This window comes from Synchiropus splendidus, chromosome 6 (assembly GCF_027744825.2).
Source record: "Synchiropus splendidus isolate RoL2022-P1 chromosome 6, RoL_Sspl_1.0, whole genome shotgun sequence".
In the NCBI taxonomy this organism is placed as follows: Eukaryota; Metazoa; Chordata; class Actinopteri; order Syngnathiformes; family Callionymidae; genus Synchiropus; species Synchiropus splendidus.
Genome location: NC_071339.1, coordinates 21,334,833 through 21,356,298, shown reverse-complemented (window position 1 = coordinate 21,356,298; position 21,466 = coordinate 21,334,833). Strand labels below are relative to the sequence as shown.

Genomic DNA, 21,466 nt, shown 5'->3' with positions numbered 1-21,466 from the left:
ACCTTTGGCACTCACATCATCGTATGAAATACAATTCAAATCCATTAATAAATGAATATATTTTCATGTTGTTGTATAAATCATCCATAGTGATGCACAGAAAATAAAATTCCATCCTCCTGTTTATGTCATTCATCAAGCCTGTTGTATACATGTAAAATGTGATTCACTATCAGCAATCTGTGGAAGAATTAGTGCAGAAAACATAAAATATACAGCTAGCTTCAGATAAGTTGGTCAGTACTAAAAGTTACCATGGTAAAATAATATACATCCACTCAAGTTTTTTTTCAGCATGGACAGACTGAGGTGAGGAAGAGAGTGGAGTGGAGCAGAGTGAACAGAGAGAAATGGAAAGTTCACAGGACAGTCATGTGACTCGCCATGATGCCTGGTTCTAACTCAATGATAAGAGTTAGAAGAGTCAGTGATGAAGAAACTGATCCTCAAGAGCGACTTGAAAAGACCAGATCAGAATTGAGTGCATCAGAGGGACCAGCATGTGCAGAAGTTTGGCGCTACCTTAGGTTTGGACACATGTGGTACATGAGGAACATCTAAGAACGTTCAGGGAGAAGCAGCACAAAAGTTAACACGGCTCGAATGAAAGTCTTCTTGCTGCTTCAATAACACTCTGGTTTGACCCGTGGCCAACCTTGGAGTGAAGAGGAAATTGGATTTGACAGCGTCGGAGGTTTGACGCTGCCCTGAGAGCCAGCTTCATTAGCATGCTTCATTACACAAATAGTTTTGCCGACTTCATCAATTCGTGTACAACAGCGACTCAGAACTTGTCTGTGACTGTGACGTTGAAATGACACTGGACAAAGTGTTGGAGAAGCTTCAGTCCTTTCATTCCTGGTGAGACGGAGATCAGCTGGGAGGAAGAGGAGGCAGCGGGATGGATGAAGGTGAGAGTGAGATATGAAAATTTAAGAGCCACTTGGGACGGAGAAAATACATGAGACACTTTATTGAGGCCAAGATGAAGCTACAAAGTAAGATGAAATGCTTTTGTAATCCAAAAAGCATGAGAGTCTCGTCATGTACAGACTTATAAAGCAGTTACGCGTCTGCATAATTTTATAGTTAGTGGTGTAACTTGTCAAATCTTTAATGCATGGCAGCACATTCTTCACAAAATAATGAGTCTGGGAGTGAATGAGGGGATGGCGCCACATTAACAGTCTGTCAAATTGTTCTGTGATGGACAAATAACGGTGCAAGTGTGCGACAGTGACAGATACGCGCGGCTGTGATTGAGCGTCTGGGAGAAAGTGCTCCGTCAGCGATCGCCCGCCACGCTCTCAAGAGGGCGGAGCGCAGGGTCAGGATCGGCCCCTGAGATCACACTCCAGTGTAAGGCCCCAGGATTTCATGTTAGGCGGGGGTCTCCACGTGCCCACATCCATGTACACACTCCAGTGGCGTGTCGCCGCAGGGCTTGGTGGTAATGTGTTACGTAAGGAGACCAAGAGAGGGGAAAGTGGGGGTTTCACACTCTGGCTTATCAGCCACGGGCTCTGCTGAGATCTCACAGTGACTAATGCAAAGTGTGTGTGCTCGAACGTGTGTGTATGACAGTGACATATGCATGTGAGCGAAACACTGTATGTGCAAGCAGGGCACCGTCGCTAATCTGTGTGTTTGCATGACTTTCTGTCAGCTCCCGACTCACTCAAAGAGAGAGGATTGTCCGTCCTGGGGGACACAGAGACGTACCCTGTGTGTGTGTGAGAGTGTGTGTGCATGCTTAACCTAAAATTGGGGACACAGTTTTCAGAATTCACACCAAGTGGGGACAAAGTTTGGAGTCCACAATTGTACGAGCTTCAATTTGAGGAGGAAAACTTCAAAATAAAAGGGCTTTGGGTTCAAGTTTGGTTAGGAGTCATGGTTACGGTTAGCCTTTTCTTTTGGGAGGTTAGGTTTACGGTGAGAAGCTGATGAAAGCAAAGCAAAAATGTGCGTGTGTATTATTATTATTAGAGCGAGATAGTAGTAGCATTAAGTTAAAGTAAAAGTAGTACCAAAGGTGGCAGTGGTTCAAGTAGCAAATATACTGAAGCTACATTAGAACTTAAGAAGTAGCAATAGCAGTCATGGTATCAGTGGTGATAATAGTGGAGAAGAAGTAACAACAGCAGTAGTTGAAGAAGAGTAGGTGTGGGGCAGTTGTGTTGGTATGATAAATAGAAATAGTGGGAGTGAAGTAATAGTTCAGACATGGCACTACTGGCACAAATTGGAGCAGAAGAAGTTCATGTAGTAGAGGAATAAGTAATAACAGTGGAAGTGTGTAGTAGTGTGGTAGTCATGAAGTAGTGACTGAAGTAGTAGTAAAAATAAGATGTAGAAGTTAAAGGAAGAGAAGTGCTGATTGTAGATGTACAGTACGAGGAGCAGGTAGTGCAGAAGTTTTGGTAGACAAGCAGCTTTAGTAGTGATGGTAGTAGTATTAATTGCAGTGCAGAAGGTGTTGTGAGCAGCCACCGAGGTAGTGTCAGCAGCAGTACTAGTATTGCAAGAGCTGGGGGTAGTACTAGATGTAGTGACTCATAAGAAGCAGAGGCAATAGTTAAAGTAACCGGTAGAAGTAGTAGAAGTAGGTAGCAAGCATGGTGAGTAATCGCAGAAGTACGAGGCATGTGGTAGTATTATGGGTGAAAATGGTACTTTTCAAGGGATTGTGTTAGATGTACAGTGCAACTAGGAGCAGGAGTTGCAGTGTAAGCTGCAGTAATGCCAGATGTAGAGCGGCAGAAGTAGTGATAGCAGGAGAAGTACTTGTCGTTGTTGCAGTTAGGAATACTGCACAAAAGTATCCTTTCTATTTTTTGTATTGCGGGCATTTTACAGTATTTGTTGTACTCCAGTTGTAGCAGTAAAAGGAAGAAATATAATACTCAGACGATATTGTAAGCATTATCTTACTGCATGTCCTCCTAATATCTCCAGCCCGACAGCTTTTGGTATTGCGTAATATAATAAATTTGGAGGAGAGATTCTGCCTGCTGTCCTCAGAGGATGCGGCTTCAAAGCCTCCTCTATAGCTGTGACATAAAAACATGATTTGGAAGCATATTGCTGTGTGTCTGTGCGCGCTGGCTCGTTTGCTGCGGTTGGGATTTGAGGGGGTTGATCTATAAATACACTCAGAGCTGGAGGAGAATCGAGGCTGCACAAACACACACGAGCGAAACACAACTTGCTCTTAAAAAGAGAGAAGATGCTGATGCAAAACAAAACCAAAAAAAAAACTGACATTGCAATGGCAGAAGACTTTATTGCTGTAATGCAGAGATGCTCCCCTGTAAGATCCTCTTCCAGCAGGACAGATGGAATGTGCTGTTCAGTGCTGAGTATGTCCGCTGCCAATCACAAGCGTCAAACAAATCAAACATGATCAGATTGTAGCGGCCACTCAGATCGCCGCCTGAGGCGCCACTGATCCGGTGGGACGGCGTCGACTGCGATTCATTGTTAAGTCCCCAGCAGCGCGTCAGTCCAAAGTCGCTCTCTTACATGGTGATGACGTTAATGTGTTCACCAGAGGCTGCAGAGAGCTTCATCCAAAATAGATTTTACACAACAGTCCCTTGTAGTTGTAGTGCGTGTGGTGCATGTCTCTAGGACGTTCAGAAAGGTAGAACACTGAAGTACTGCGTGCGCTTGGGTGAAACACAAATACTCACAGTGGCACAGCACATGAAGACGATGATGAAGGTTCCGATGACTCCGCCAATGCCCACCAGCCAAGTCATCCTGAGGAAGAGGATGACACCGAAGATGTTCTGAATACATGGCAGATAGACGCCCATCAGAGTGCCCAGCTGTGGAGCCTGAAGAAAGACAACAGAGACAGAAGCATGTCACCCTTCACTGGAATTTGTAGTCAAAGTTTGAGACATTTTCTAAAACATACGCATGCAGTCGATTCCTGTACTCATTTGGCCTTTTTTAAAAAACCTGGACTAAACCAGGGGTCTTAAACTGACCCACACCAGGGCTGGCGTAGGTGCAGGCTCTTCAGTGGTTGGAAAGAAAACCCGCACCCACAGTGTTCCTTCAGCGGATTAGAGAGTCCCAGAATGAATCCTCAGGTCTTGGTCTATTCTTACGTGGTCTTGGTTAAACCTCGCCTTGTGTTGGCTGTCGGTACAGGGGTTGGTCTAAACTCTTTGGTTGTGAACCTAACTTGTCAGGTGACCTTGAGCTTAACTCTTCAGATCACAGTCTATTCTCATCAGGTCGTGGACTAAACTGATGTGGTGTTTGACTCCTGGACTTATCTACTCAGGTTTCATCTGGTCAATGACTAAATCCATGAAGCCTTGCAGTAAACTCATAAGATCTTGGTTCGTATTCATCAGGTCTCGGACCAAAGCAATCCCTTGCGTTACCAGGCTGCATGAAACCTGCCCAGAGTCTGAGCAGAGTAAGTGAACAGGTACATATGGTTAATGCATAGTTCTGATACTTTGTCAGATCACGAGTTGGTAAATGTGATTCTCCACTTCCAATCAAACTACGGTAAGTTTTATATTTATTTTTTCCACTTGTTTTCTTCTGCCACTGTCATGAAAATAAGTTGCCTTGTTGGAGTCTTTTTGATATTAAAATGCGACTTTGCAATTGAGTGTACAACCTTGTTAAACCTCCCCTTTTTCCTGTGGACATATGTAAACATTTTGGACAGATCATTTTAAATAGAGGTTTACTTTTTTTGTTAAATGTGCTGTAAAAGAGTCTGTTGTTGTTTGTACAGAATTGAGGCGATCCAGTGCCCTTTAGTGCATAAGTGGATACTATTTCTCCAACTGTGGTGTCATAGATGATGGTATTATGAGAGGTATTTTTGGAAGTCGCACAAGGAGCAAGGTATCAAGAAAGCTCAGCTGGTATTCACTTAACTCTAGTCTTGGTCTCTACTTGTTAGGTCTTCGACGTAAGGCATCAAGCTTGGCACTAAACAAGTTTAGCTGACTGAACATGGTATAGTCTACTAAGCTGTGTTTACATTGTGTACCCAGCTCATATATTTGCGTGCTATAATTCTCCCCCTACAGCGAACATTACTGCTCATCTGCAACAAAATACATCTTGCATCTGAAGGGCACATCAGATGACCCTGTCCACAGCGGAATAATAATAATATTCATTCACTGCTCAAGGACAACTTGACAAACGAAGGGCAATTATGGCGATATGCCGCCGTGACCCATTTTTCCAAGTGAGACCTTTGCTGTCACTCCATTATCACTGATAACACAAATCATCCTGCCGCTTTATTTGGCTGCCGTGCTGACAAACAGAGGAAGTGAAGGCTGGCTAGTGGTCATTACAGGGAGGCAGTGAGCACCGACCTGCCACTAATCGAGAAATTGCACTTTATGAACCTTATAAAAGGTGCATTCAAGCCCCGTCACAAGATCATAACCTCAGTTTTCGTGGAGTTCAAAATATGGGATATGAATATGGGATCCTTGTGTTGAATGCTAATACGGTTCAATGCCCTAAAGCTAATCTACTGCAGGTAGTGACCGACAAAATGACAGGTACAAGCAGCCAAAATTAGTTTTCTCATCATGATGCCCTTAGAAAGAAACCTCTGCTGCTCATTAGGTGAGGCACCAGGATAAAGCTGGACTGGGAAATAGATATTTTTCTCATGGGCTTGTCGTGTTCAAGTTTATCATGGCCTCAAATATAAAAACCTCTGGTCATTACTTTGTCATTATTCTCCAAACAAGACTTTTCTCAGCAACATAGCAACATTTGTCTTGTCTTGGCGCCAAAGGAGGAGTGTCTTGCCTCAGTCCCAACCCTGGCAAGACTTGTCACATCTACTTCATGCACAAGAAGTCTTGTGTTGATTTGAAAACCCGAATCAACAGTGTCTTGCCCTCGAACAGCCCTTATTGCTTTGACGTCGAAATAAGTAATGCTGCATTAGAAAAAAAGCTTATGAATTCCCCAGGTGACGTGTTTCACACACACCTCTCATGGTGGGAGAAGGCCTCAGGCAGACAGGTGTCCAGTGATGGTAATAACGCTTGGGCATCTTTGGGCTCTTAGCGGAGGGTGAGGGTGTGGAAACAGCACAACAACGAACTGTGAGGCCCGAAACAATGGCCTCCGCAACATTCCAGCAGAAGAGTAGAATATTATTGAGGGATGGAGAATTTTGGGAAGAAAAGCAAGGCAACGTTCTGACTGGATTATTCAGACCAGGATGTGACTAAGATGAAAGGAATCAAATTGTGTCTGATGCCATTTCTGATGTGTTTGAAGAGATGCACTTCCCGGCGTTAATTATGCAGAGAGGCATCACAGCTAGTCCACACAGGTTGGCGAAATTGAATTATCTTCTCATTTACTGCAGATAAACAACAGTTGCGGCTCACACTCTGAAATGCAATTAGCAAGATTATCACTCTGCAGAACCTGTTGTCCTGTGATGAACAGCAGCAGGTTGTGGCTCCTGGTGAGTCGGATCAGATTATATCCTACAATTTCAAAGGCAGGTATATTGTTGGGGCGCGAGGCCACCAGGGAATTCCAAGTAGGCGTCTGTCTAAGTCTCTGGCAGAAAGCTTCGGCTTCTACCTCAGTCTCACTGGTCACGGCATGAGAAAAACAGGTTTTATGCTCTTACTCTTTGGCCCAAGAAACCAAGTTCATGAATTTGGGTGGGAGAGAAATTGATGGGCAAATGAACTCCAGGGTTTGGTGGCTGCACCACACCAGGATCCTACCCTTCATTGCTTCAATTCTGTGGTGAAAAATGGGTTTGCAATGTAGGTTTATCAATGATTTACATGTACGGATACTGGACTGTTTATGAGAACATACGGTTTTAAAATTTCTCAATGGAATCAGACCATAAAGTTCACTGAGTTATTGCAACATTGACAATTGCGTTCCTGCTTTTTTCTTAACAGCTCTATACCGTCTCTTGGGTGGAGGTTTCAGCTTCAATATTCCCCTCCAACTTTTTCATTATATGATCCTCCACTCAACAGTAACTCTGTAATTAAAAGGAGTGAGTTTCCGCCGGTCGGCCCATGAGGGACCTGGTGTGTAATATAAACTGTCGGTCAGGTGTTAGAGTTCTCCTGCCATCAGCACTCTCCTCTCAGGTCCGAATCGCTACGGCAGCACAAAGCAGAGGTAATCACAGGCAAACAAGAGATGACCTGGTCATAAACACAAGATGAATTAGAGCAAAAGAATTGAGAGGAAAATATGTCCAAAAAAGAGAGCAAATGTAATCCACAGCTTATTATTTGTCCTCTGACAGATTTGAGTAATGCGGCTGGCCTTGGATGTAAGCTTTCTATACAAGCGTGGGCTATAGTCTGCCACTGCAGTGATGCATTATAAGCCAGATTAAGCAACGCAGGGGTTCAGAACAAAGGTTGTTCACTTTAAATTTGACCAAAAGGAAAGAAGGAACGGCAGAACACTGTTGGCTATGTTATCCGTTAACAGTACATGTAACCAACAAGTTTGTTTTTTTAAATCATTATCTTCTTCTTCTTCTTCTTTTCCTTCCAGCTTCTCCCTCCAGGGGCCACAGTGGATCATCTTCCTCCATCTCACCCTGTCCTCTGCTTCCTCTTCTCTCAAACCTACAACCCTCATGTCCTCCTTCACCACCTCCATCAATCTCCTCTTTGGCCTTCCTCTCCACCTTCTGCCTGGCAGTTCCAACCTCTCTCCTCTGTTCATGTCCAAACCATCTCAATCTAGCCTCTCTGACTTTGTCTCCTAAGCAACTGACATGTGCTGTGCCTGACATGTTTTTAAAATCATCTGTTGTTTTAATATCTAATATTCAATTTAATGTTGGCAAACTTATTCCTAGCTAGCCACGATAGTGCTCTGCTAGGAAGATCCTAGATTATAGAAAATGGAAGTCCACCACCTTCCCGTGTTGATTGTAAGCAAGAGCCAGTGTTAGGCGCAACTCCTCTCACATCTTCCATTTAAGCCTCTGTCTTTGTAGTTCTCAAAATCTCTTCCCAAACTGCTTTAGATGCTTACCTCAGGCTGGACTCTCTCACGGTCACAGATTACAAAAAAAAAAAAAAAAAAGATGGCAATTTCTTTTGGCCGCAGCTGCCAAGTACTTGCTCCAGTGTTGGGTCTTTCAGTCGGTGAATGTCTCAAGGGACAAAGCTAGAAGCTCTTTGAAGGGGCACTTTTCTATTTTCTTGCGATAGCAGTTTCATTTGTTCATTTGGCGATGGCAGTCCAGTCCTACATCTGCTCTGACAAACACACAACAGCAATGACGCCGGAGTGCATGTGCATGTGGGAACAGAGCCAACAGTGTGATGATTTCCCCAGGGATTCGAGCACTGAGAGCAAAGAGAACCCTGATGGCAGCACAGCTACAGGTAGCTCAGCATGGCACCACTGAACTTGGAAGTAACAGCTGCCCACTGAGCCCCACGGGAGGTGTACTCAGCCCCTCTGTCGAGCGGATGGCTCAGGTGTTGTTGATGCACAACAGGATCATTCGATACATTTGTTTACTTCAGACTCACTGCGCCCTGATGCACTGCCACTCAGCATTCGCCGCCTCACCAGCCTGGACCTTCCGTCCCACACTTAAGTCCGAAAAGTTGGACAGCAGCGCTTTGTGTTCACGGTTGAATACGCCCACTTTTCTATTTTTTCCCATCACCAGCCACCAATACTCTCCTTGCATGTGCTCTCCTACCACTAATTGGTCACTCCCACAGACCCGGTTCTAGGGTGAGATCAAGGTCCCAATCCATCGCTAGACTAAGAGGTGAGTTTGGTAACTTAGGATGAGACCAGAGAAGCTTTTAAGAAGAATGAATTGCCATTGAGCCTCCTAAGGCCACCGCCTTATCTTGTAGGAAGCGTAGGAAGTCCCATTCATTCCATCGGGCATGTTGTTGCTGGCAGGGTCTACCAACAAACAGGTCCTCATCTTGCTGTTCACTGCGATTCCTAAGCCCTTCCTTGCTGACTGGCTTTGTAATGCCTTGCTTCCTGGTCCAAAATAGAGCTCATCCATCTCATGTGTGGCTTGACGTTGGATTACAAAAGCTGGTGTTACAGCCATGAACCAAACAATCTTAAGAAGAGCAGTGATAAGATTGCATAACACCGCCACAAGCTCTCTGAGAAGGACATCTCTGTGTGACCATGCAGTTTAAACCCAAATTCCTTCCTTCATTTCCATTTTCTTCCCACCCAACCTTGAAAAATGTTGATTCTGCACAGCAAATCATCAGGCACAGACTGGATTCGGTAATTACCTTTTTTTCCCCCTGCTCACTTTCAATGCCACCGTTTCATTTCCATCTACCTATGGGTATCTACCGAAGTGCTGAGACCAGCACAGGTAGTAATTTTCCTCCTCTACACATGTGATGGAGAAGAAATGACTGAAGAGAGAAGGTGAAACTTCACAATCTCGGTTAGCTGCAGGGGAAAGCAAATGAAAGGGAAGGAGTTCAGAGGAGCATGAGGGAGGTATGGAGCGAGGGGGATTCAGGTCCTCAGGCAGTGCAGCACCCTGGCAACCTGCTTCGGCTGACAAAACTGCTTCATCTTTGGAATCACATCTTGAAGGTGTTACTGTACAAAAGTGAGTTTATAAAAATCCATAACGCCACTTACAGCACTGTGAGATTAAGATTAAAATGAGGATAAACATCTTTATATACTTGAACAAGGTCCCTCCAATGAATGTGAAGGACCAGCAGCACTTCCTACTTATGATTGCCCACGAGGAGAGATGAAGACCTGAAGCTGCTTCTCAGTGACACGTTCAAGAATTAAGTTGTCTCTTGTGAATCGTGGAAATAAGTGTCTAACCAACTGAGTGTAAAACAATATGAAGTGAAAGTGGAGCAAAACGTGTTTTCTTTAAATTGTTCCTTTTTATGATATTCAAATGCGTTTGTTCTGAATGAGCTAAGAGGTGATGCGAGCACAGTGGAAGCAGCTTGATCGAGGTGTGAAGTTTCACGGGTGAGCAAGAAGCTGCAGCACCATCACCACGCTCCACTTGCCCAACGCTTGATAGGGCAAATGTGTTTCTGCTCAGGCACCTGAATTATTAAACGGACAGTAGAAGGAGAGGCCACTCAGACAGACCGAGCTTGAACATGTCACGGGGCGGTCAACATCTCGCAGAGTGATTCACATGTCAGCTGGGAAACGCAGACAGGAGAAGCTTGACATCCTCCGAGGTTCTCCAAGCTTGCCACCTCAAAATGGTAAAAACATGTGCACTAGAATATTCTAGACTTCAACAGCTTCTAAAGTTCTCACATGCCGGTGAACCCTGGAGCAAGTGACTGGAAGCGAGCACAAAGGGCTGGTTGGATATTGAGAGATGAGCTGCATCGACCAGTGTTAATAAATAATCTAGAGCAGCTGTGTCCAAACCGGTCCTTGAAGGGTTAGGGTTAGGGTTAGGGGGTGGCGCAGGTTTTTGTTCCAGTGATGCGATGATGTTTCATGAAACAGTCTCGTAATTCTTGCTTTCAGTCAGTACAGCTCATGGTTTAAAAATGATGTGAGGTTTCGAAGAAATAGTTGGTCAATAGCTGAGATTATTAAAGAGAGAGTGCCATCTAGGGGCCTTTGAAATGACCATACTTTTTCATAAAACCTCATCAGCCAATCACTACCGTTCTGTAACAGTTTGGACAGCAGGTTATATAAAAATATCTAGTATGTGATTTACATAAATGTATAATGTCATCACCTAATTCAATAAACATCTTCAGTCGATATCTATTTTTGATTAAACAGCTCGATTTTTCTCTAAAATAACTCTTAATATAAAGTCATATTTGTCACTATACTTATACAATAGTATTTTCTACTTGTACCTCTATGGGAGTGAGCAGGATGGATAGGATCAGGAAGCAATAGATCAGAGGGACAGCACATGTCAGGTGTTTAGGAGACAGTCAGAGAGGCTAGATGGAGATGGTTTGGACATGTACAGAGGAGAGAGAGCCAGTACATTGGCAGGAAGATGTTGAGGTTGGAACTGCCAGGCAGAAGGTGGAGAGGAAAGAGGAGAATTATGGAGGTGGTGAAGGAGGACATGAGGTTTGTAGGTTTGAGAGAAGAGGAAGCAGAGGACAGGGTGAGATGGAGGAAGATGATCCGCTGTGGCCACCCCTGAAGGGAGAAGCCGAAAGAGAAAGAAGAAGACTTATTGACTTCGCACCAAGATTGTCCTCAAGTGGGCATCAAACCACTGACCCTTCCCCGTCCTGCTCCGAATGTCACCTAGTCATTTTTGAGGCATAACAGGAGCTAATGTGCAAAAGATAAATTATAATCAACCCACCCATCAACAGCCGCGAACATGAGGCGGCAGGCCTCGAAGGGAAAGTGAAAGCCAAGCGTATGTCAATATGTGGACAATATATGAGCTGTGAAATTTCCGTTTAGCTCGGCTGTGAGCGCGGCTGTAATATATAAGGGGAATTGACATTAATCAAGAAGCGTCTTTCGCGGGGCTGCTGATGGGAATACTGATCCCATGTTGCAGTCTAATAAGAGGGTGGGGGGGTGCGGGGAGGGAGGGATGGGGCGAGGGGGCGAGGCTGAGTGCAGCGCTTAGAGCAGGCTCATAAGAGCAAGGAAACAACGTTCATGTGGGGGACATTGGGCTATAAAAGGGATGGATGGAGAGGAGATGGAATTCTGCCTTCCCATCAAGAGAAAGGGTTTGCTCGCAGAGGTTTGCTCCTTTTGGCTAATGCATGAGTAATTACCGCTGGCTACCTCAGAGACGACATCACAGACTCACCATTTCTACTTCTTACAAATGGATTTTCAAGTGGCAACACACTGCCGAGTCATTCACCAACTTCCTTCACAGGCTTCAGCTTGATCCACGTCCCGTAGATCATGAGTCGAGCAGGCAACGGCTGTATATATTGAACAAACTCTTTTTTTTTGGGAGGACACAAGAGCAAATGGAGAACATCAAAACTCCACTATCATGTTTTGATAGCGCACTTAAATCTACGGTTGTTTTTACGTTGTGACGAAGCGAAGCTCCGGTCTTCCACAGCTCACCCACACGCGGGGGAGCAATGAGGACAAGATGGAGAGCGAGCTGGAGAGGTGGAGGGGCGCACAGAGCAAAGGCGGCAGCAGAGGTGGAGGCGAGAAGGCGCGAGAGAGGGAGGCTGCTGTGTGTGTGTGTGTGTGTGTGTGTACGTGCGATAAAATGCCACGGGCGTCCTAATGAAAAGCCTCTCATGGTGATGGAGAGATTGGCCGAGCAACGGGCTTGTGATTGCAGAAGCAACCGGCGCGCGTAGCATGAATGCTAATTATGGTATGGGAGTTATGGAGATTAGACCTGTTCCCATGCGTTAACCCCTGGTCCCATACGTCAAGGATGACTGCGAGAACCGGGCTCATGGAGGTATCGGCGACTGACAGTGACATGTTTTGACAGCTGTGTATGACACACCGTCCTGTCACAGAGCCACTGGAATGACTAAAAACAAGCTGTCTCCGAGGCTAATGTAGAGCAAGACAACAACTATTTATTAGCAGGCGCCAAATTTAGACGCTCGCCGGCTATTTTAAAGACGTTGCTATGGAAACAAGATGGAAATTGTAGAGCAGACAACCTACAAGCTGGAAGATGTGTCTCACATGGTTATTGCAGATTTTTGCAGAGATTTCACTTGTAATGCCTGAGGTTTCCTGCTGCTGGCTGGAGCTGTTATGAGATTGAAGTGAGGTTGACGCTGTAGCGCATTATCAACACGAGGCATATTCACCTCCCTGGTGTTTTTTCTGCCATTAATGAAATTTTGTGTAAAAGACAAACATGAGAGGAATGTATGCTCACGCTTGTGAGCCTGAGATCGCACTGTGAGAAGGTTAGCGTGCAATAATGTTATCCCCCATGGCATTTCGCTAAACCTGTTTTTGCCATCTAGTGGTAGCCTTGAGTTGTCTGCTGAATGAATCAACTTTGCACAACTGTAACTGTTTCCAAGGCTAAGATAAGGGCAACAATATCACACACACACACACACACACGTCTGTACAGCCTGCCTGTATTTTCACCACTGAATTTGTATAAAAAGGCAAAGAGTTTTTTCAACCATTTCCTGCAGTTGTGAGTGGGCAGTAGGGGTGGAGTCAACCCAAGCCACTGTGCAGAACATGGGGAGACACTACATAAAAAGAACATGAAACTTTTTTCTTTTTTTTTTGGTGTTTGTAGGAATTTCAAAATAAGACTTACACCCAGACATGATGGAGACAGGTATGTTTTGTACCATCGTATCACGTTTCAGTACCATCACAGATGTTTCTCAAGAGAGTGGAATGAGATAATTCTATACATATTTCTGCCCTTCTTTGCACACAAGAAAATAATTAAGCATTGGTTTTGTTTTTTGAAGAACAGTGACCCGAGGGGAAAAAAAAAACATGAAAAAGGTTTCACTTGTGACGATAGCAAAAATTTCTCAATGGTCTCGTACTTCCTGGCTGCTTGGTTTTCTTCTAGGCACTCAAGTTTCTTCCCACAGTTCAAAAACATGCAGTGGTTAATTGGTGAGCAACTCTCACCTAAAATAGCTGTGATACGGTAACAGAATCATTCTCAATCCCAATTCCCACTTTTTATATTTTTTTTTGTTTAATGGACATACAGTGGTACCTCGGTTTTCGAACGTCTCGGACTTTGAACAAATCGGAGTTCGAACAAAAATTTCAAGATTTTATTGCTTCGGATTTTGAACGAAAATCCTGAACTCGAATGGCCCCGAAAAAAGCGTGCGCGGACCAATTAGCTGACCCTCTACGCGCTTTGTTATTGTGTATAACGTAGCCTCTGTCACAGGGGAGGTGCTCCTCGACACCTCCGAGGCTCCGAGGTTTGATGTCCTGTTGTGGGCTGGAGCTGGGACAGGGATGAGGCGAGTCTGGGACAGAGCGTTACTTGGTTTATGACTTTGTCACAGCCAAACTGCACAGAAGCGCACATTCGGAGCTGGACACGCACCGGGCACCTCTTCACTTCTGGAGAGACGTCACTCACTCGGCAACCCCTCCCACATGCAGCGGCCACACACATAGAGGAACAGTGCACCTGCAGCAGACACTCTACATTCGCTCCAACAAAAGACTATTTTAAGGCTTGGAACGCATTATTTCTTTTTCCATGAATTGTAATGGGAAAAATCGATTCAGATTTCCAACAAATCGCAGATTGTGGTCGAGAATCGAGGTACCACTGTATTTAGATATGTAGCATTCATTTGGACTATAAAAATAATGGTAATTTACCTAAATATTTTTACTCTTCTGTATGCCCGTGGGTAAACATGCTTCCGGCAGGACAAATGTGAGCAAACAGAAAAGAGGCATGAGGAAAAATCTGAACAAATATGTTTGCAGAAGGCATTTTTGGGGGGATTGGGCAGCGACGGACAGCCGGTGTCAAAGGTGGTACAAACACTGTCAGCCTGTCAGCTCTGGAGCCAAGTGACAGAGCAATGTTTCCCAGCAAATGATCAGAGTCTGGAGTCTATTTGTGGATGAAAAAAAGTTCACACGTCTCTGCAAAAACGAGAACCACATCGCTGTGATGCGGCTTGTTATTTGCATCATCATCGTGACCTTTTTCCCTGGCTTTACCAAATCACATCTCGCTGCTCCACATAAATCCGCGCTAGATTAATAACGGAGCCGCCTATCTGTCCATCAAACGTGGAAGGACGTAAAAACTAATCTTTTGAAGTAAATTTCAGCTGTGAGGAGGGGGGATCATGAGTGAGTGGCATTTCAAATCGGATCCAGATCTAAGGATTTGGATGGCAGACACGGGAATGATCTGTGAATTCCAGACAAGCTGTGTCGACATGGGCAGCGAGTCTCTGGGAGGGAGAAGGCTCCAGCTCGGATAATAATCCCTGTTTACTAACATAAATCAGGGCGACTGAGATGTACATTTATTCAGTCCAAATCCCATTTCATTTTTCTTTATTCCACACTAAATAAAACTCTCTTTCTTCTCTGCCCTCACTTTGTATAGTGGCCAAAGGAAATTGTACTATGAGTTGAAGATTTCCCACAGTGGTGTGACATGTGTGTATTGTATGATAGTTTCATTGTTGACTTTAGTCACTGGCAATAGCGTAGGATTCCACGAGAGAAATCAAGAATCCTCAGGTCCAGCGATATTCTTCTTGCTGTTCCAGTTTTGAAATCATTCGCCTCACTTCCTGCTGTACGAGGCAGTCAGGCCCATTATCGCCTGACATCACCTCACCATTTCTCACCTTGAGAACAGACTCTGCCTACTTGTCAGTGCTGACTGAGGACTTCCTAGACAAGGTGTTTTTTCACAGCTCCACGAATGAACGATTACATCACTGAAAACCTGCAGTCTGTGAGGTAAGGAATGAATCCTCCACTGAAACAGAGACATCTCTCAGAAGCCCTGCTGCTATCATAATGTATATGGTTGCACTGGGGAAAAACAGACCAAAATCAATAAGTGACAAATATGTCTGTACTCTGGTCGCCACTTGTATGATGGAGAGAGCCGTTGTGAAAAGAAGGAAAGTAAGCTCAGATTTGAGGTTCATAGTTGAGCGGCAGAGAGGTTAGACCTTTAACCATGTGGTTACTGAGCTGTTGTCTGAAAGTCCCCTCATTCAGCCTTTAAAATCTGGATGAAATTATTGTTTCCTCAGGGGTCATTGAGCCATGAGTCCTCAAACTTGTTTAGTACCTTGACATGTTGGCCACAGAAAGGACAAGGCAGTTCAACTTTCACACCCACAACCATTCAGTTCATGGCTGGAATAAGATCAAATAATTGCTGTTTATCACACAACTTTTTTTAACAAAAGATACACAGTTGTGTATCTCCAGAAGCCATATAAGACTTTCCAGTATTTGAAATATACAACCATTTATAGCAATTGAGATTGTCCACTTGAAGTTGTCCACTTTTGCCCGCCACAGTGCAAGACCGCACACTGAAGTCCTTCCAGACAGAACTCTGATTCCCGTAGTGTCTCGAGTTGCAGTGTTAATATAATGCAAACCTAAGTTCCCATGTAAATTTGCATACCTTGACAGGCTTCTTGCGTGAGGACTCGGCCTCGTTGTTCTCTGCCTCCTCGTGCTCCTTGCTGCCCTGGGGCAGGTTGGAATAGTTGGCCAGGCTGCTGAGGAGAGACGACACCATGGGGCTGGTGTCCATCTCCTCCTGCACAGACACAGAGGGTCAGAAGTAAAAATGCGCTCATTTATACCGTTGCATTTTGATGCTGGTTCACAATGAATCTTTCCTTGAGAACTTGTGAACCAAACTGATCATGTAAAAATACATAGTGGTAGATCAACATTATCTCAATCAATTATTGAGTAAAGCCACTACGACCAGTTGAAATGATCCTAAAAGATGTCTTCTAATGAGTGAATAAATACCATTCCATTTGCTATAGAGAGAAAGACTTGCAAGTGTGAGCCACACTGAGCGACACACAACATGACATTTTTGACAGCTACATGCTAGAGATAAACGCTGGAGGAGATGCTCGGCTGGATGCCTGACTGACTCTGATGGACAACGTCAGTTCCGCACTTTTGCCAGACAAAGGTACGGTGTGCAGTCAGACCATGTCAGCGTGAGAGAAACACTTCTGTTGCAAAAGTAAATGTGTTAAACTATGATGGCAATCAATATAACTGGCAGGGTTTTACAGGCCGAATACATGCAGCATGTAGCAGAACTTGAATAAAGGCCACAAAGAAATCAGTTCATTAAAAAGGGGAAACGTGAAATCCAAAGTTCTGATCTCCTGGTCGGTACCAGTTGTTTTGTTTTGTGTTGGATGTGAGTACTGTAACCTTTATGCAGTGTTGGCCATTATTAATGGTGGTAGCACAGTTCGGGCCGACGCTTTACCTCAAACAAGGCCATGTTCTTGCCGTCATACTGCTGGCTCTTCTCGGCGGCGGCATCGCTGCTGTTGATGAAGGGGCTGCTCTCCTTTGGGTTGCTCTCCGCTGCAAGGGAAACAAGAGGAAACCTTTAGGACGGGGGGAAGACTGACCTCTGGCACCATGTATACGGACAACAGGCAGCATGTGGCGCCTCAGACTCTCCTGCTTCAGCGCAGACACAATTGTTGGGCAGGTACAGTCACGTCCTTTTCAGCTGCAACAACGTTTCAGCAAAGACAGGTCGCTTGCTAGAAATGCACAGCCGGCCTGTCATCTCCACAACGCGCTCGCAGTGGGACCCACTCGGAGGGGCAACTCAAGCTAATGGGCTGATCAATGTCAATATGTGCACGGCTGCAGCCTCCATATATATTCCTTAGGAAGAACATCCCGGTCGACTGTCACAACATCTACTCACAACTGCACAGGATCCATGGATGAAAGGAGCGATTGATTTGCGCAAGATGATCAGAAGCAGATCATTGATTCTAGATGTTGACCAACGACATCTGACTTGGTCAGTCAACCATGTTTCTCAAGGTTAAGTCGCAGCTATAGAGAGTGGAGAGCAGAAGTGTGTCTTACTGCAGTTTGCTCAGATAGTGGGGCGTGGAGCTATGACAGGGGGAGGTGCATGTGACCTCGGGGAACATACTTTTTTGCCGTACTAGAATAAAGTGTAATTGCACACCCACTCACGATATTCTTTTTAAATTTCAGGCAAATTGATGCACTTTAAGTCTTTCCTGTTACAGACAAAAACAATGTTAATAAAGTTATTCTTTGTTGGAAGTTGACAATGTTCTTTCTCTTTTCTTTTCTTGAATGTTTACAAGGATACAATGCTATGCAGAGGTGTACTTACAATAATTTTACAGACAAATGATACTATTTACAGAGGCGGTGGAGAGTTGGGGGGTGCGAAACGTTTACTTCTTTCCAATTGAGAAGCACTGGCTTACTGAGACCACCTAGGTTATTTATCCACAAATATTGGATTGATTCATTTCACCAACTGTAACAATGATTTTCCTAAAATAGAGGTTAGATGTATATATGAGTCAGATCATGATCTATCTCAATAAGTCCATGGAAGAAATTTTAGCAGTTACTAGTCTTGTTCTCACTCTGTATCTATATTTACTTTCAAATATATAATAAAAAAAAAGATCTAAAAATGAATTTCGGACTACTGTTGAAGCTAATGTCACCCAAACTACACTTTCAAAGGAAAACGAAGTGCTTCTGAAGAGCATTGTCTCTAGTTTTGTAAAGCATATTTAAGATGTCATCACCAACACTGTGTTCAAATCAAATCAGCAAATGCAAGTTCTGCCTGAAAACCTGTTTAGAAGAGCAAACTCCAGAGCTAGACTGAGTGGCACAGATGAGTTGTAGGATAATTATGGAGCACTGCGAGCTCACTGTCAGTGCCGCTCTCTCTGATTAGAATCTAAACATCTCTCCCTCCTCTCCGCCGTTGTTCTGCTGCAGAAAAAACAGATGATTAAATTGGGAATCACTGTGTTCACCGGGTCTAATGACGGCCTCCGTGAAGAAGGCGGATCAGTGTAAGCCCTTTGCTGCGCCCTTCTCCTCCGAGCGTCCCTTCAGGGAGACAGCAGATTGCGCTCCCTATGGCTCTTGGTCTTGGACCGGGCACCGCGAGACCACAAGTTATTTATAGTCAGGAGGGCGCAGCCATGTGCCATGACGTGGCATCTAACGGGTAACAGCCAGCACCAAGAGACAGCAGCCGGGGAGAAATTTAGGGCAGGAAGAGGGAGAGCTAATGCAGGAAAAAAAAGGGAGAAAATGAGGCAGTGTATGAGAGGTGAGATGAGTGATGAGACTGTAGAGTGACGGAAAACAAATAACTCTAACACGACACTGGAGAATAGATGGAATGCAGAGGCTGTCCACCCATCAACGTTTCAATACATGGCGCCATAAAAGAAAAATATGACTCTAGTTTTGATGAGACAAACAGAAAAAGAGCCCTGTGTTTAATAAGGAGTGCACATTGGATGACACTGTGGCAGATGACACTGCACCCTGGGACCAGGTCTTTCAGGTGGGCTTGAGTTTGGATTAGAACGCTTATAAATCTAAACGTATCCTTGTATCACAGTCACTGTGGGCTTAGTAAGAAAAATAAAAATAATGTTAACATATTCCTTTAAACAAATATTGGCATTAGATCAGTGATAAAACAGTAAAGGTTTTTTAAGAAAATGATTCTTTTTGACCCAGCATTTATAATAATGAAAATAAAATTATCCATTTTTTTCTCCTCATGTTGTTAAAAAACATTCAATTGTATTAAAAATATAGTGGAAGTCATGATAAACAAAAAAAAGAAACATAACCGGAACTTCAACATAAATGAATAAATAATATAAGCATAAATCCGACAGCAGGAAACATCAACTGTAAAAGTGACTATATCAACTAAATGGGAAGCTTTGATCAAACACTTGGATGTCAATTTGCATTTTCTCTCCGCATACGGTGGCCAATTAGTCAACGGGTGCTTCTCGACCGATCAAAGCAAAAACACTCTTAAAAAAGTCCTTCATCTTCAGAACTCTCACAAACACACACACACACACACACACGTTCGTATTGCTATCTTTATTACGACATTGTGAGGTTTCTCAGTGCCATATTGCTTTCCCCAGCCTCTCACCCTAAACCTAACCATCCAAAACAAATGGATAAGCTTAGCCAAGACTCTTGATCAAAGTCAAATTCAATTATAATAACCTAGTTATTTTATTACTATTCGTTTTGAACCTTAAATTTAGGCTTAACCTCTTTAGACCAGGCGAATGATGCCATCATAGCCAATGTCCTCACAGGCAGGTGTTTTTCCGAGAGTCGGTCCTCTCAAGAATAGATTAAACCAATACCAAACAAAGACATATACATTTAAGGAATGACGGAAAGTCCTTCATTTCATCAGTCATTTCAGCCAATTTCATCCGAAGGCTTAATGATAAAACCTCCATCATAAAACCAATGGTGGAAACTCCAATTTTTAGAACTACGACCAAATGATTGCTTTGTCCTGCAAGCCGCTTATAAAAAGACTGCTTATCTGATTAGATCTGTGCAACAATGGGGCTCACTATCAAAGCCTCTCACTATCTTTGGTCAGGATCCAGAGATTTGTCGAGCACATGACTGTCTCCAAAATAGTGACTGGCTCCGGATGGTTGACCACATTTTTAATCTAAATTATCATGATGAGATTATTGGGCGCACCTTTGTTTTATCTTCTATTTTCCAGTATTGCAGACTGAACAGCTGACACTTCTAGATCCTCTTCATGTTGGAGGGAAACTGACTGAGTCATGATATATCAGCAGCTTTAAGAACTATATCCAAATTAATTTGAAAATGGTGAAAGGACATCTTATTATAGAAGAAAAAACAGAAACAATGATGATTTGTGAGCATGTAAATCTGTCACTGATTATTTCATTTCCCTCTACTCGCCCCATTACGAGTAATCTATGTAATATATGTATTATTACAGTTTTGAAGCTCTTTTAATGTCTTGAAAATATTTGTATCAGAATTTCAGTTTTATAAGAACTTCAAGTGCATTCAGAGTAGTGGAAACCCTGGCAATTGTGTAGTGAAAAACATCCCTGAACAAAAGCAAACAGAAGCTTTTGTTTGCTTTTGTTCAGGGATTCCTCCATGTTTGTTGTTGTTGTTCTCATCCTAGCTGCCATGTGTCTTGTGCATCAGTGGGATCAACAACTAGGTTCCCTGTTGTCTGGAGAGCAAACTGTTCAATTAAATTAAATAAAATTAAAACAATTAAAACAATGAAAGGCTTAAATATTTTAACGTGTTTTATTGTTGTAATTGATTGTAATTAACTTGTTAAAGTAACAGCACTAATTTGGACTATCAAGAGCTTCAACAGTTGCAGTACATTGTGGGGCAATTGGTATCACGCTTCAAACTTAATTGTGACAAGGTTCCACCACAGGGTCATGAACAATAGACATTTAAAATGGTGATGACCTATGACTCCATCATGGATGGATGAGGCCCGCGTGCCTCACGTTTGATGCCTCCACTGTGAACTTTGGCATGGCCTCAAGTGATTCCTGGGTGTGAAGTACACAACCTCAGCAGCCACTTTCCAGCAAGTCCCACTTGTCCCACGCGTTGTCCTCTCTGTTTCTTTTACACTCTTTTGTTCACTTTCCCACCTCCACTCTGCATCCCCCAAGATCAGACTCACCAGAAAAAATAAAGCAACATATTAGAAATCTGACTCAACGCAGCTGCTTGGGGAGCTCCTGTTGATTTAACGTAAAGGTGTGTGTGTGTGTGCGTGTGTGTGTTACAGTTGGCTGACACCCCAATTACAGTGTTGTTCAGCGGCAGACGCGCTAGTGAGACCAATTAATCTCACTGGGGGCAGGCGCGGCTGGAT

General features: G+C 43.8%; 1 protein-coding gene across 3 annotated transcripts in view; it reads right to left on the bottom strand.

Moving 5' to 3' along the window:
- slc12a5a (solute carrier family 12 member 5a) overlaps positions 1 to 21,466 on the bottom strand; it is a 144,180-nt gene that overhangs the window by 22,072 nt on the left and 100,642 nt on the right. For all 3 annotated transcript variants that reach the window (XM_053867472.1, XM_053867473.1, XM_053867474.1), the window contains exons 2-4: positions 16,970 to 17,070; positions 16,130 to 16,267; positions 3,696 to 3,842 (exon numbers count right to left, since the gene is read on the bottom strand). In XM_053867472.1, the coding sequence (XP_053723447.1) occupies positions 3,696 to 3,842; positions 16,130 to 16,267; positions 16,970 to 17,070 (386 nt within the window). The remainder of the gene's footprint in view (positions 1 to 3,695; positions 3,843 to 16,129; positions 16,268 to 16,969; positions 17,071 to 21,466) is intronic.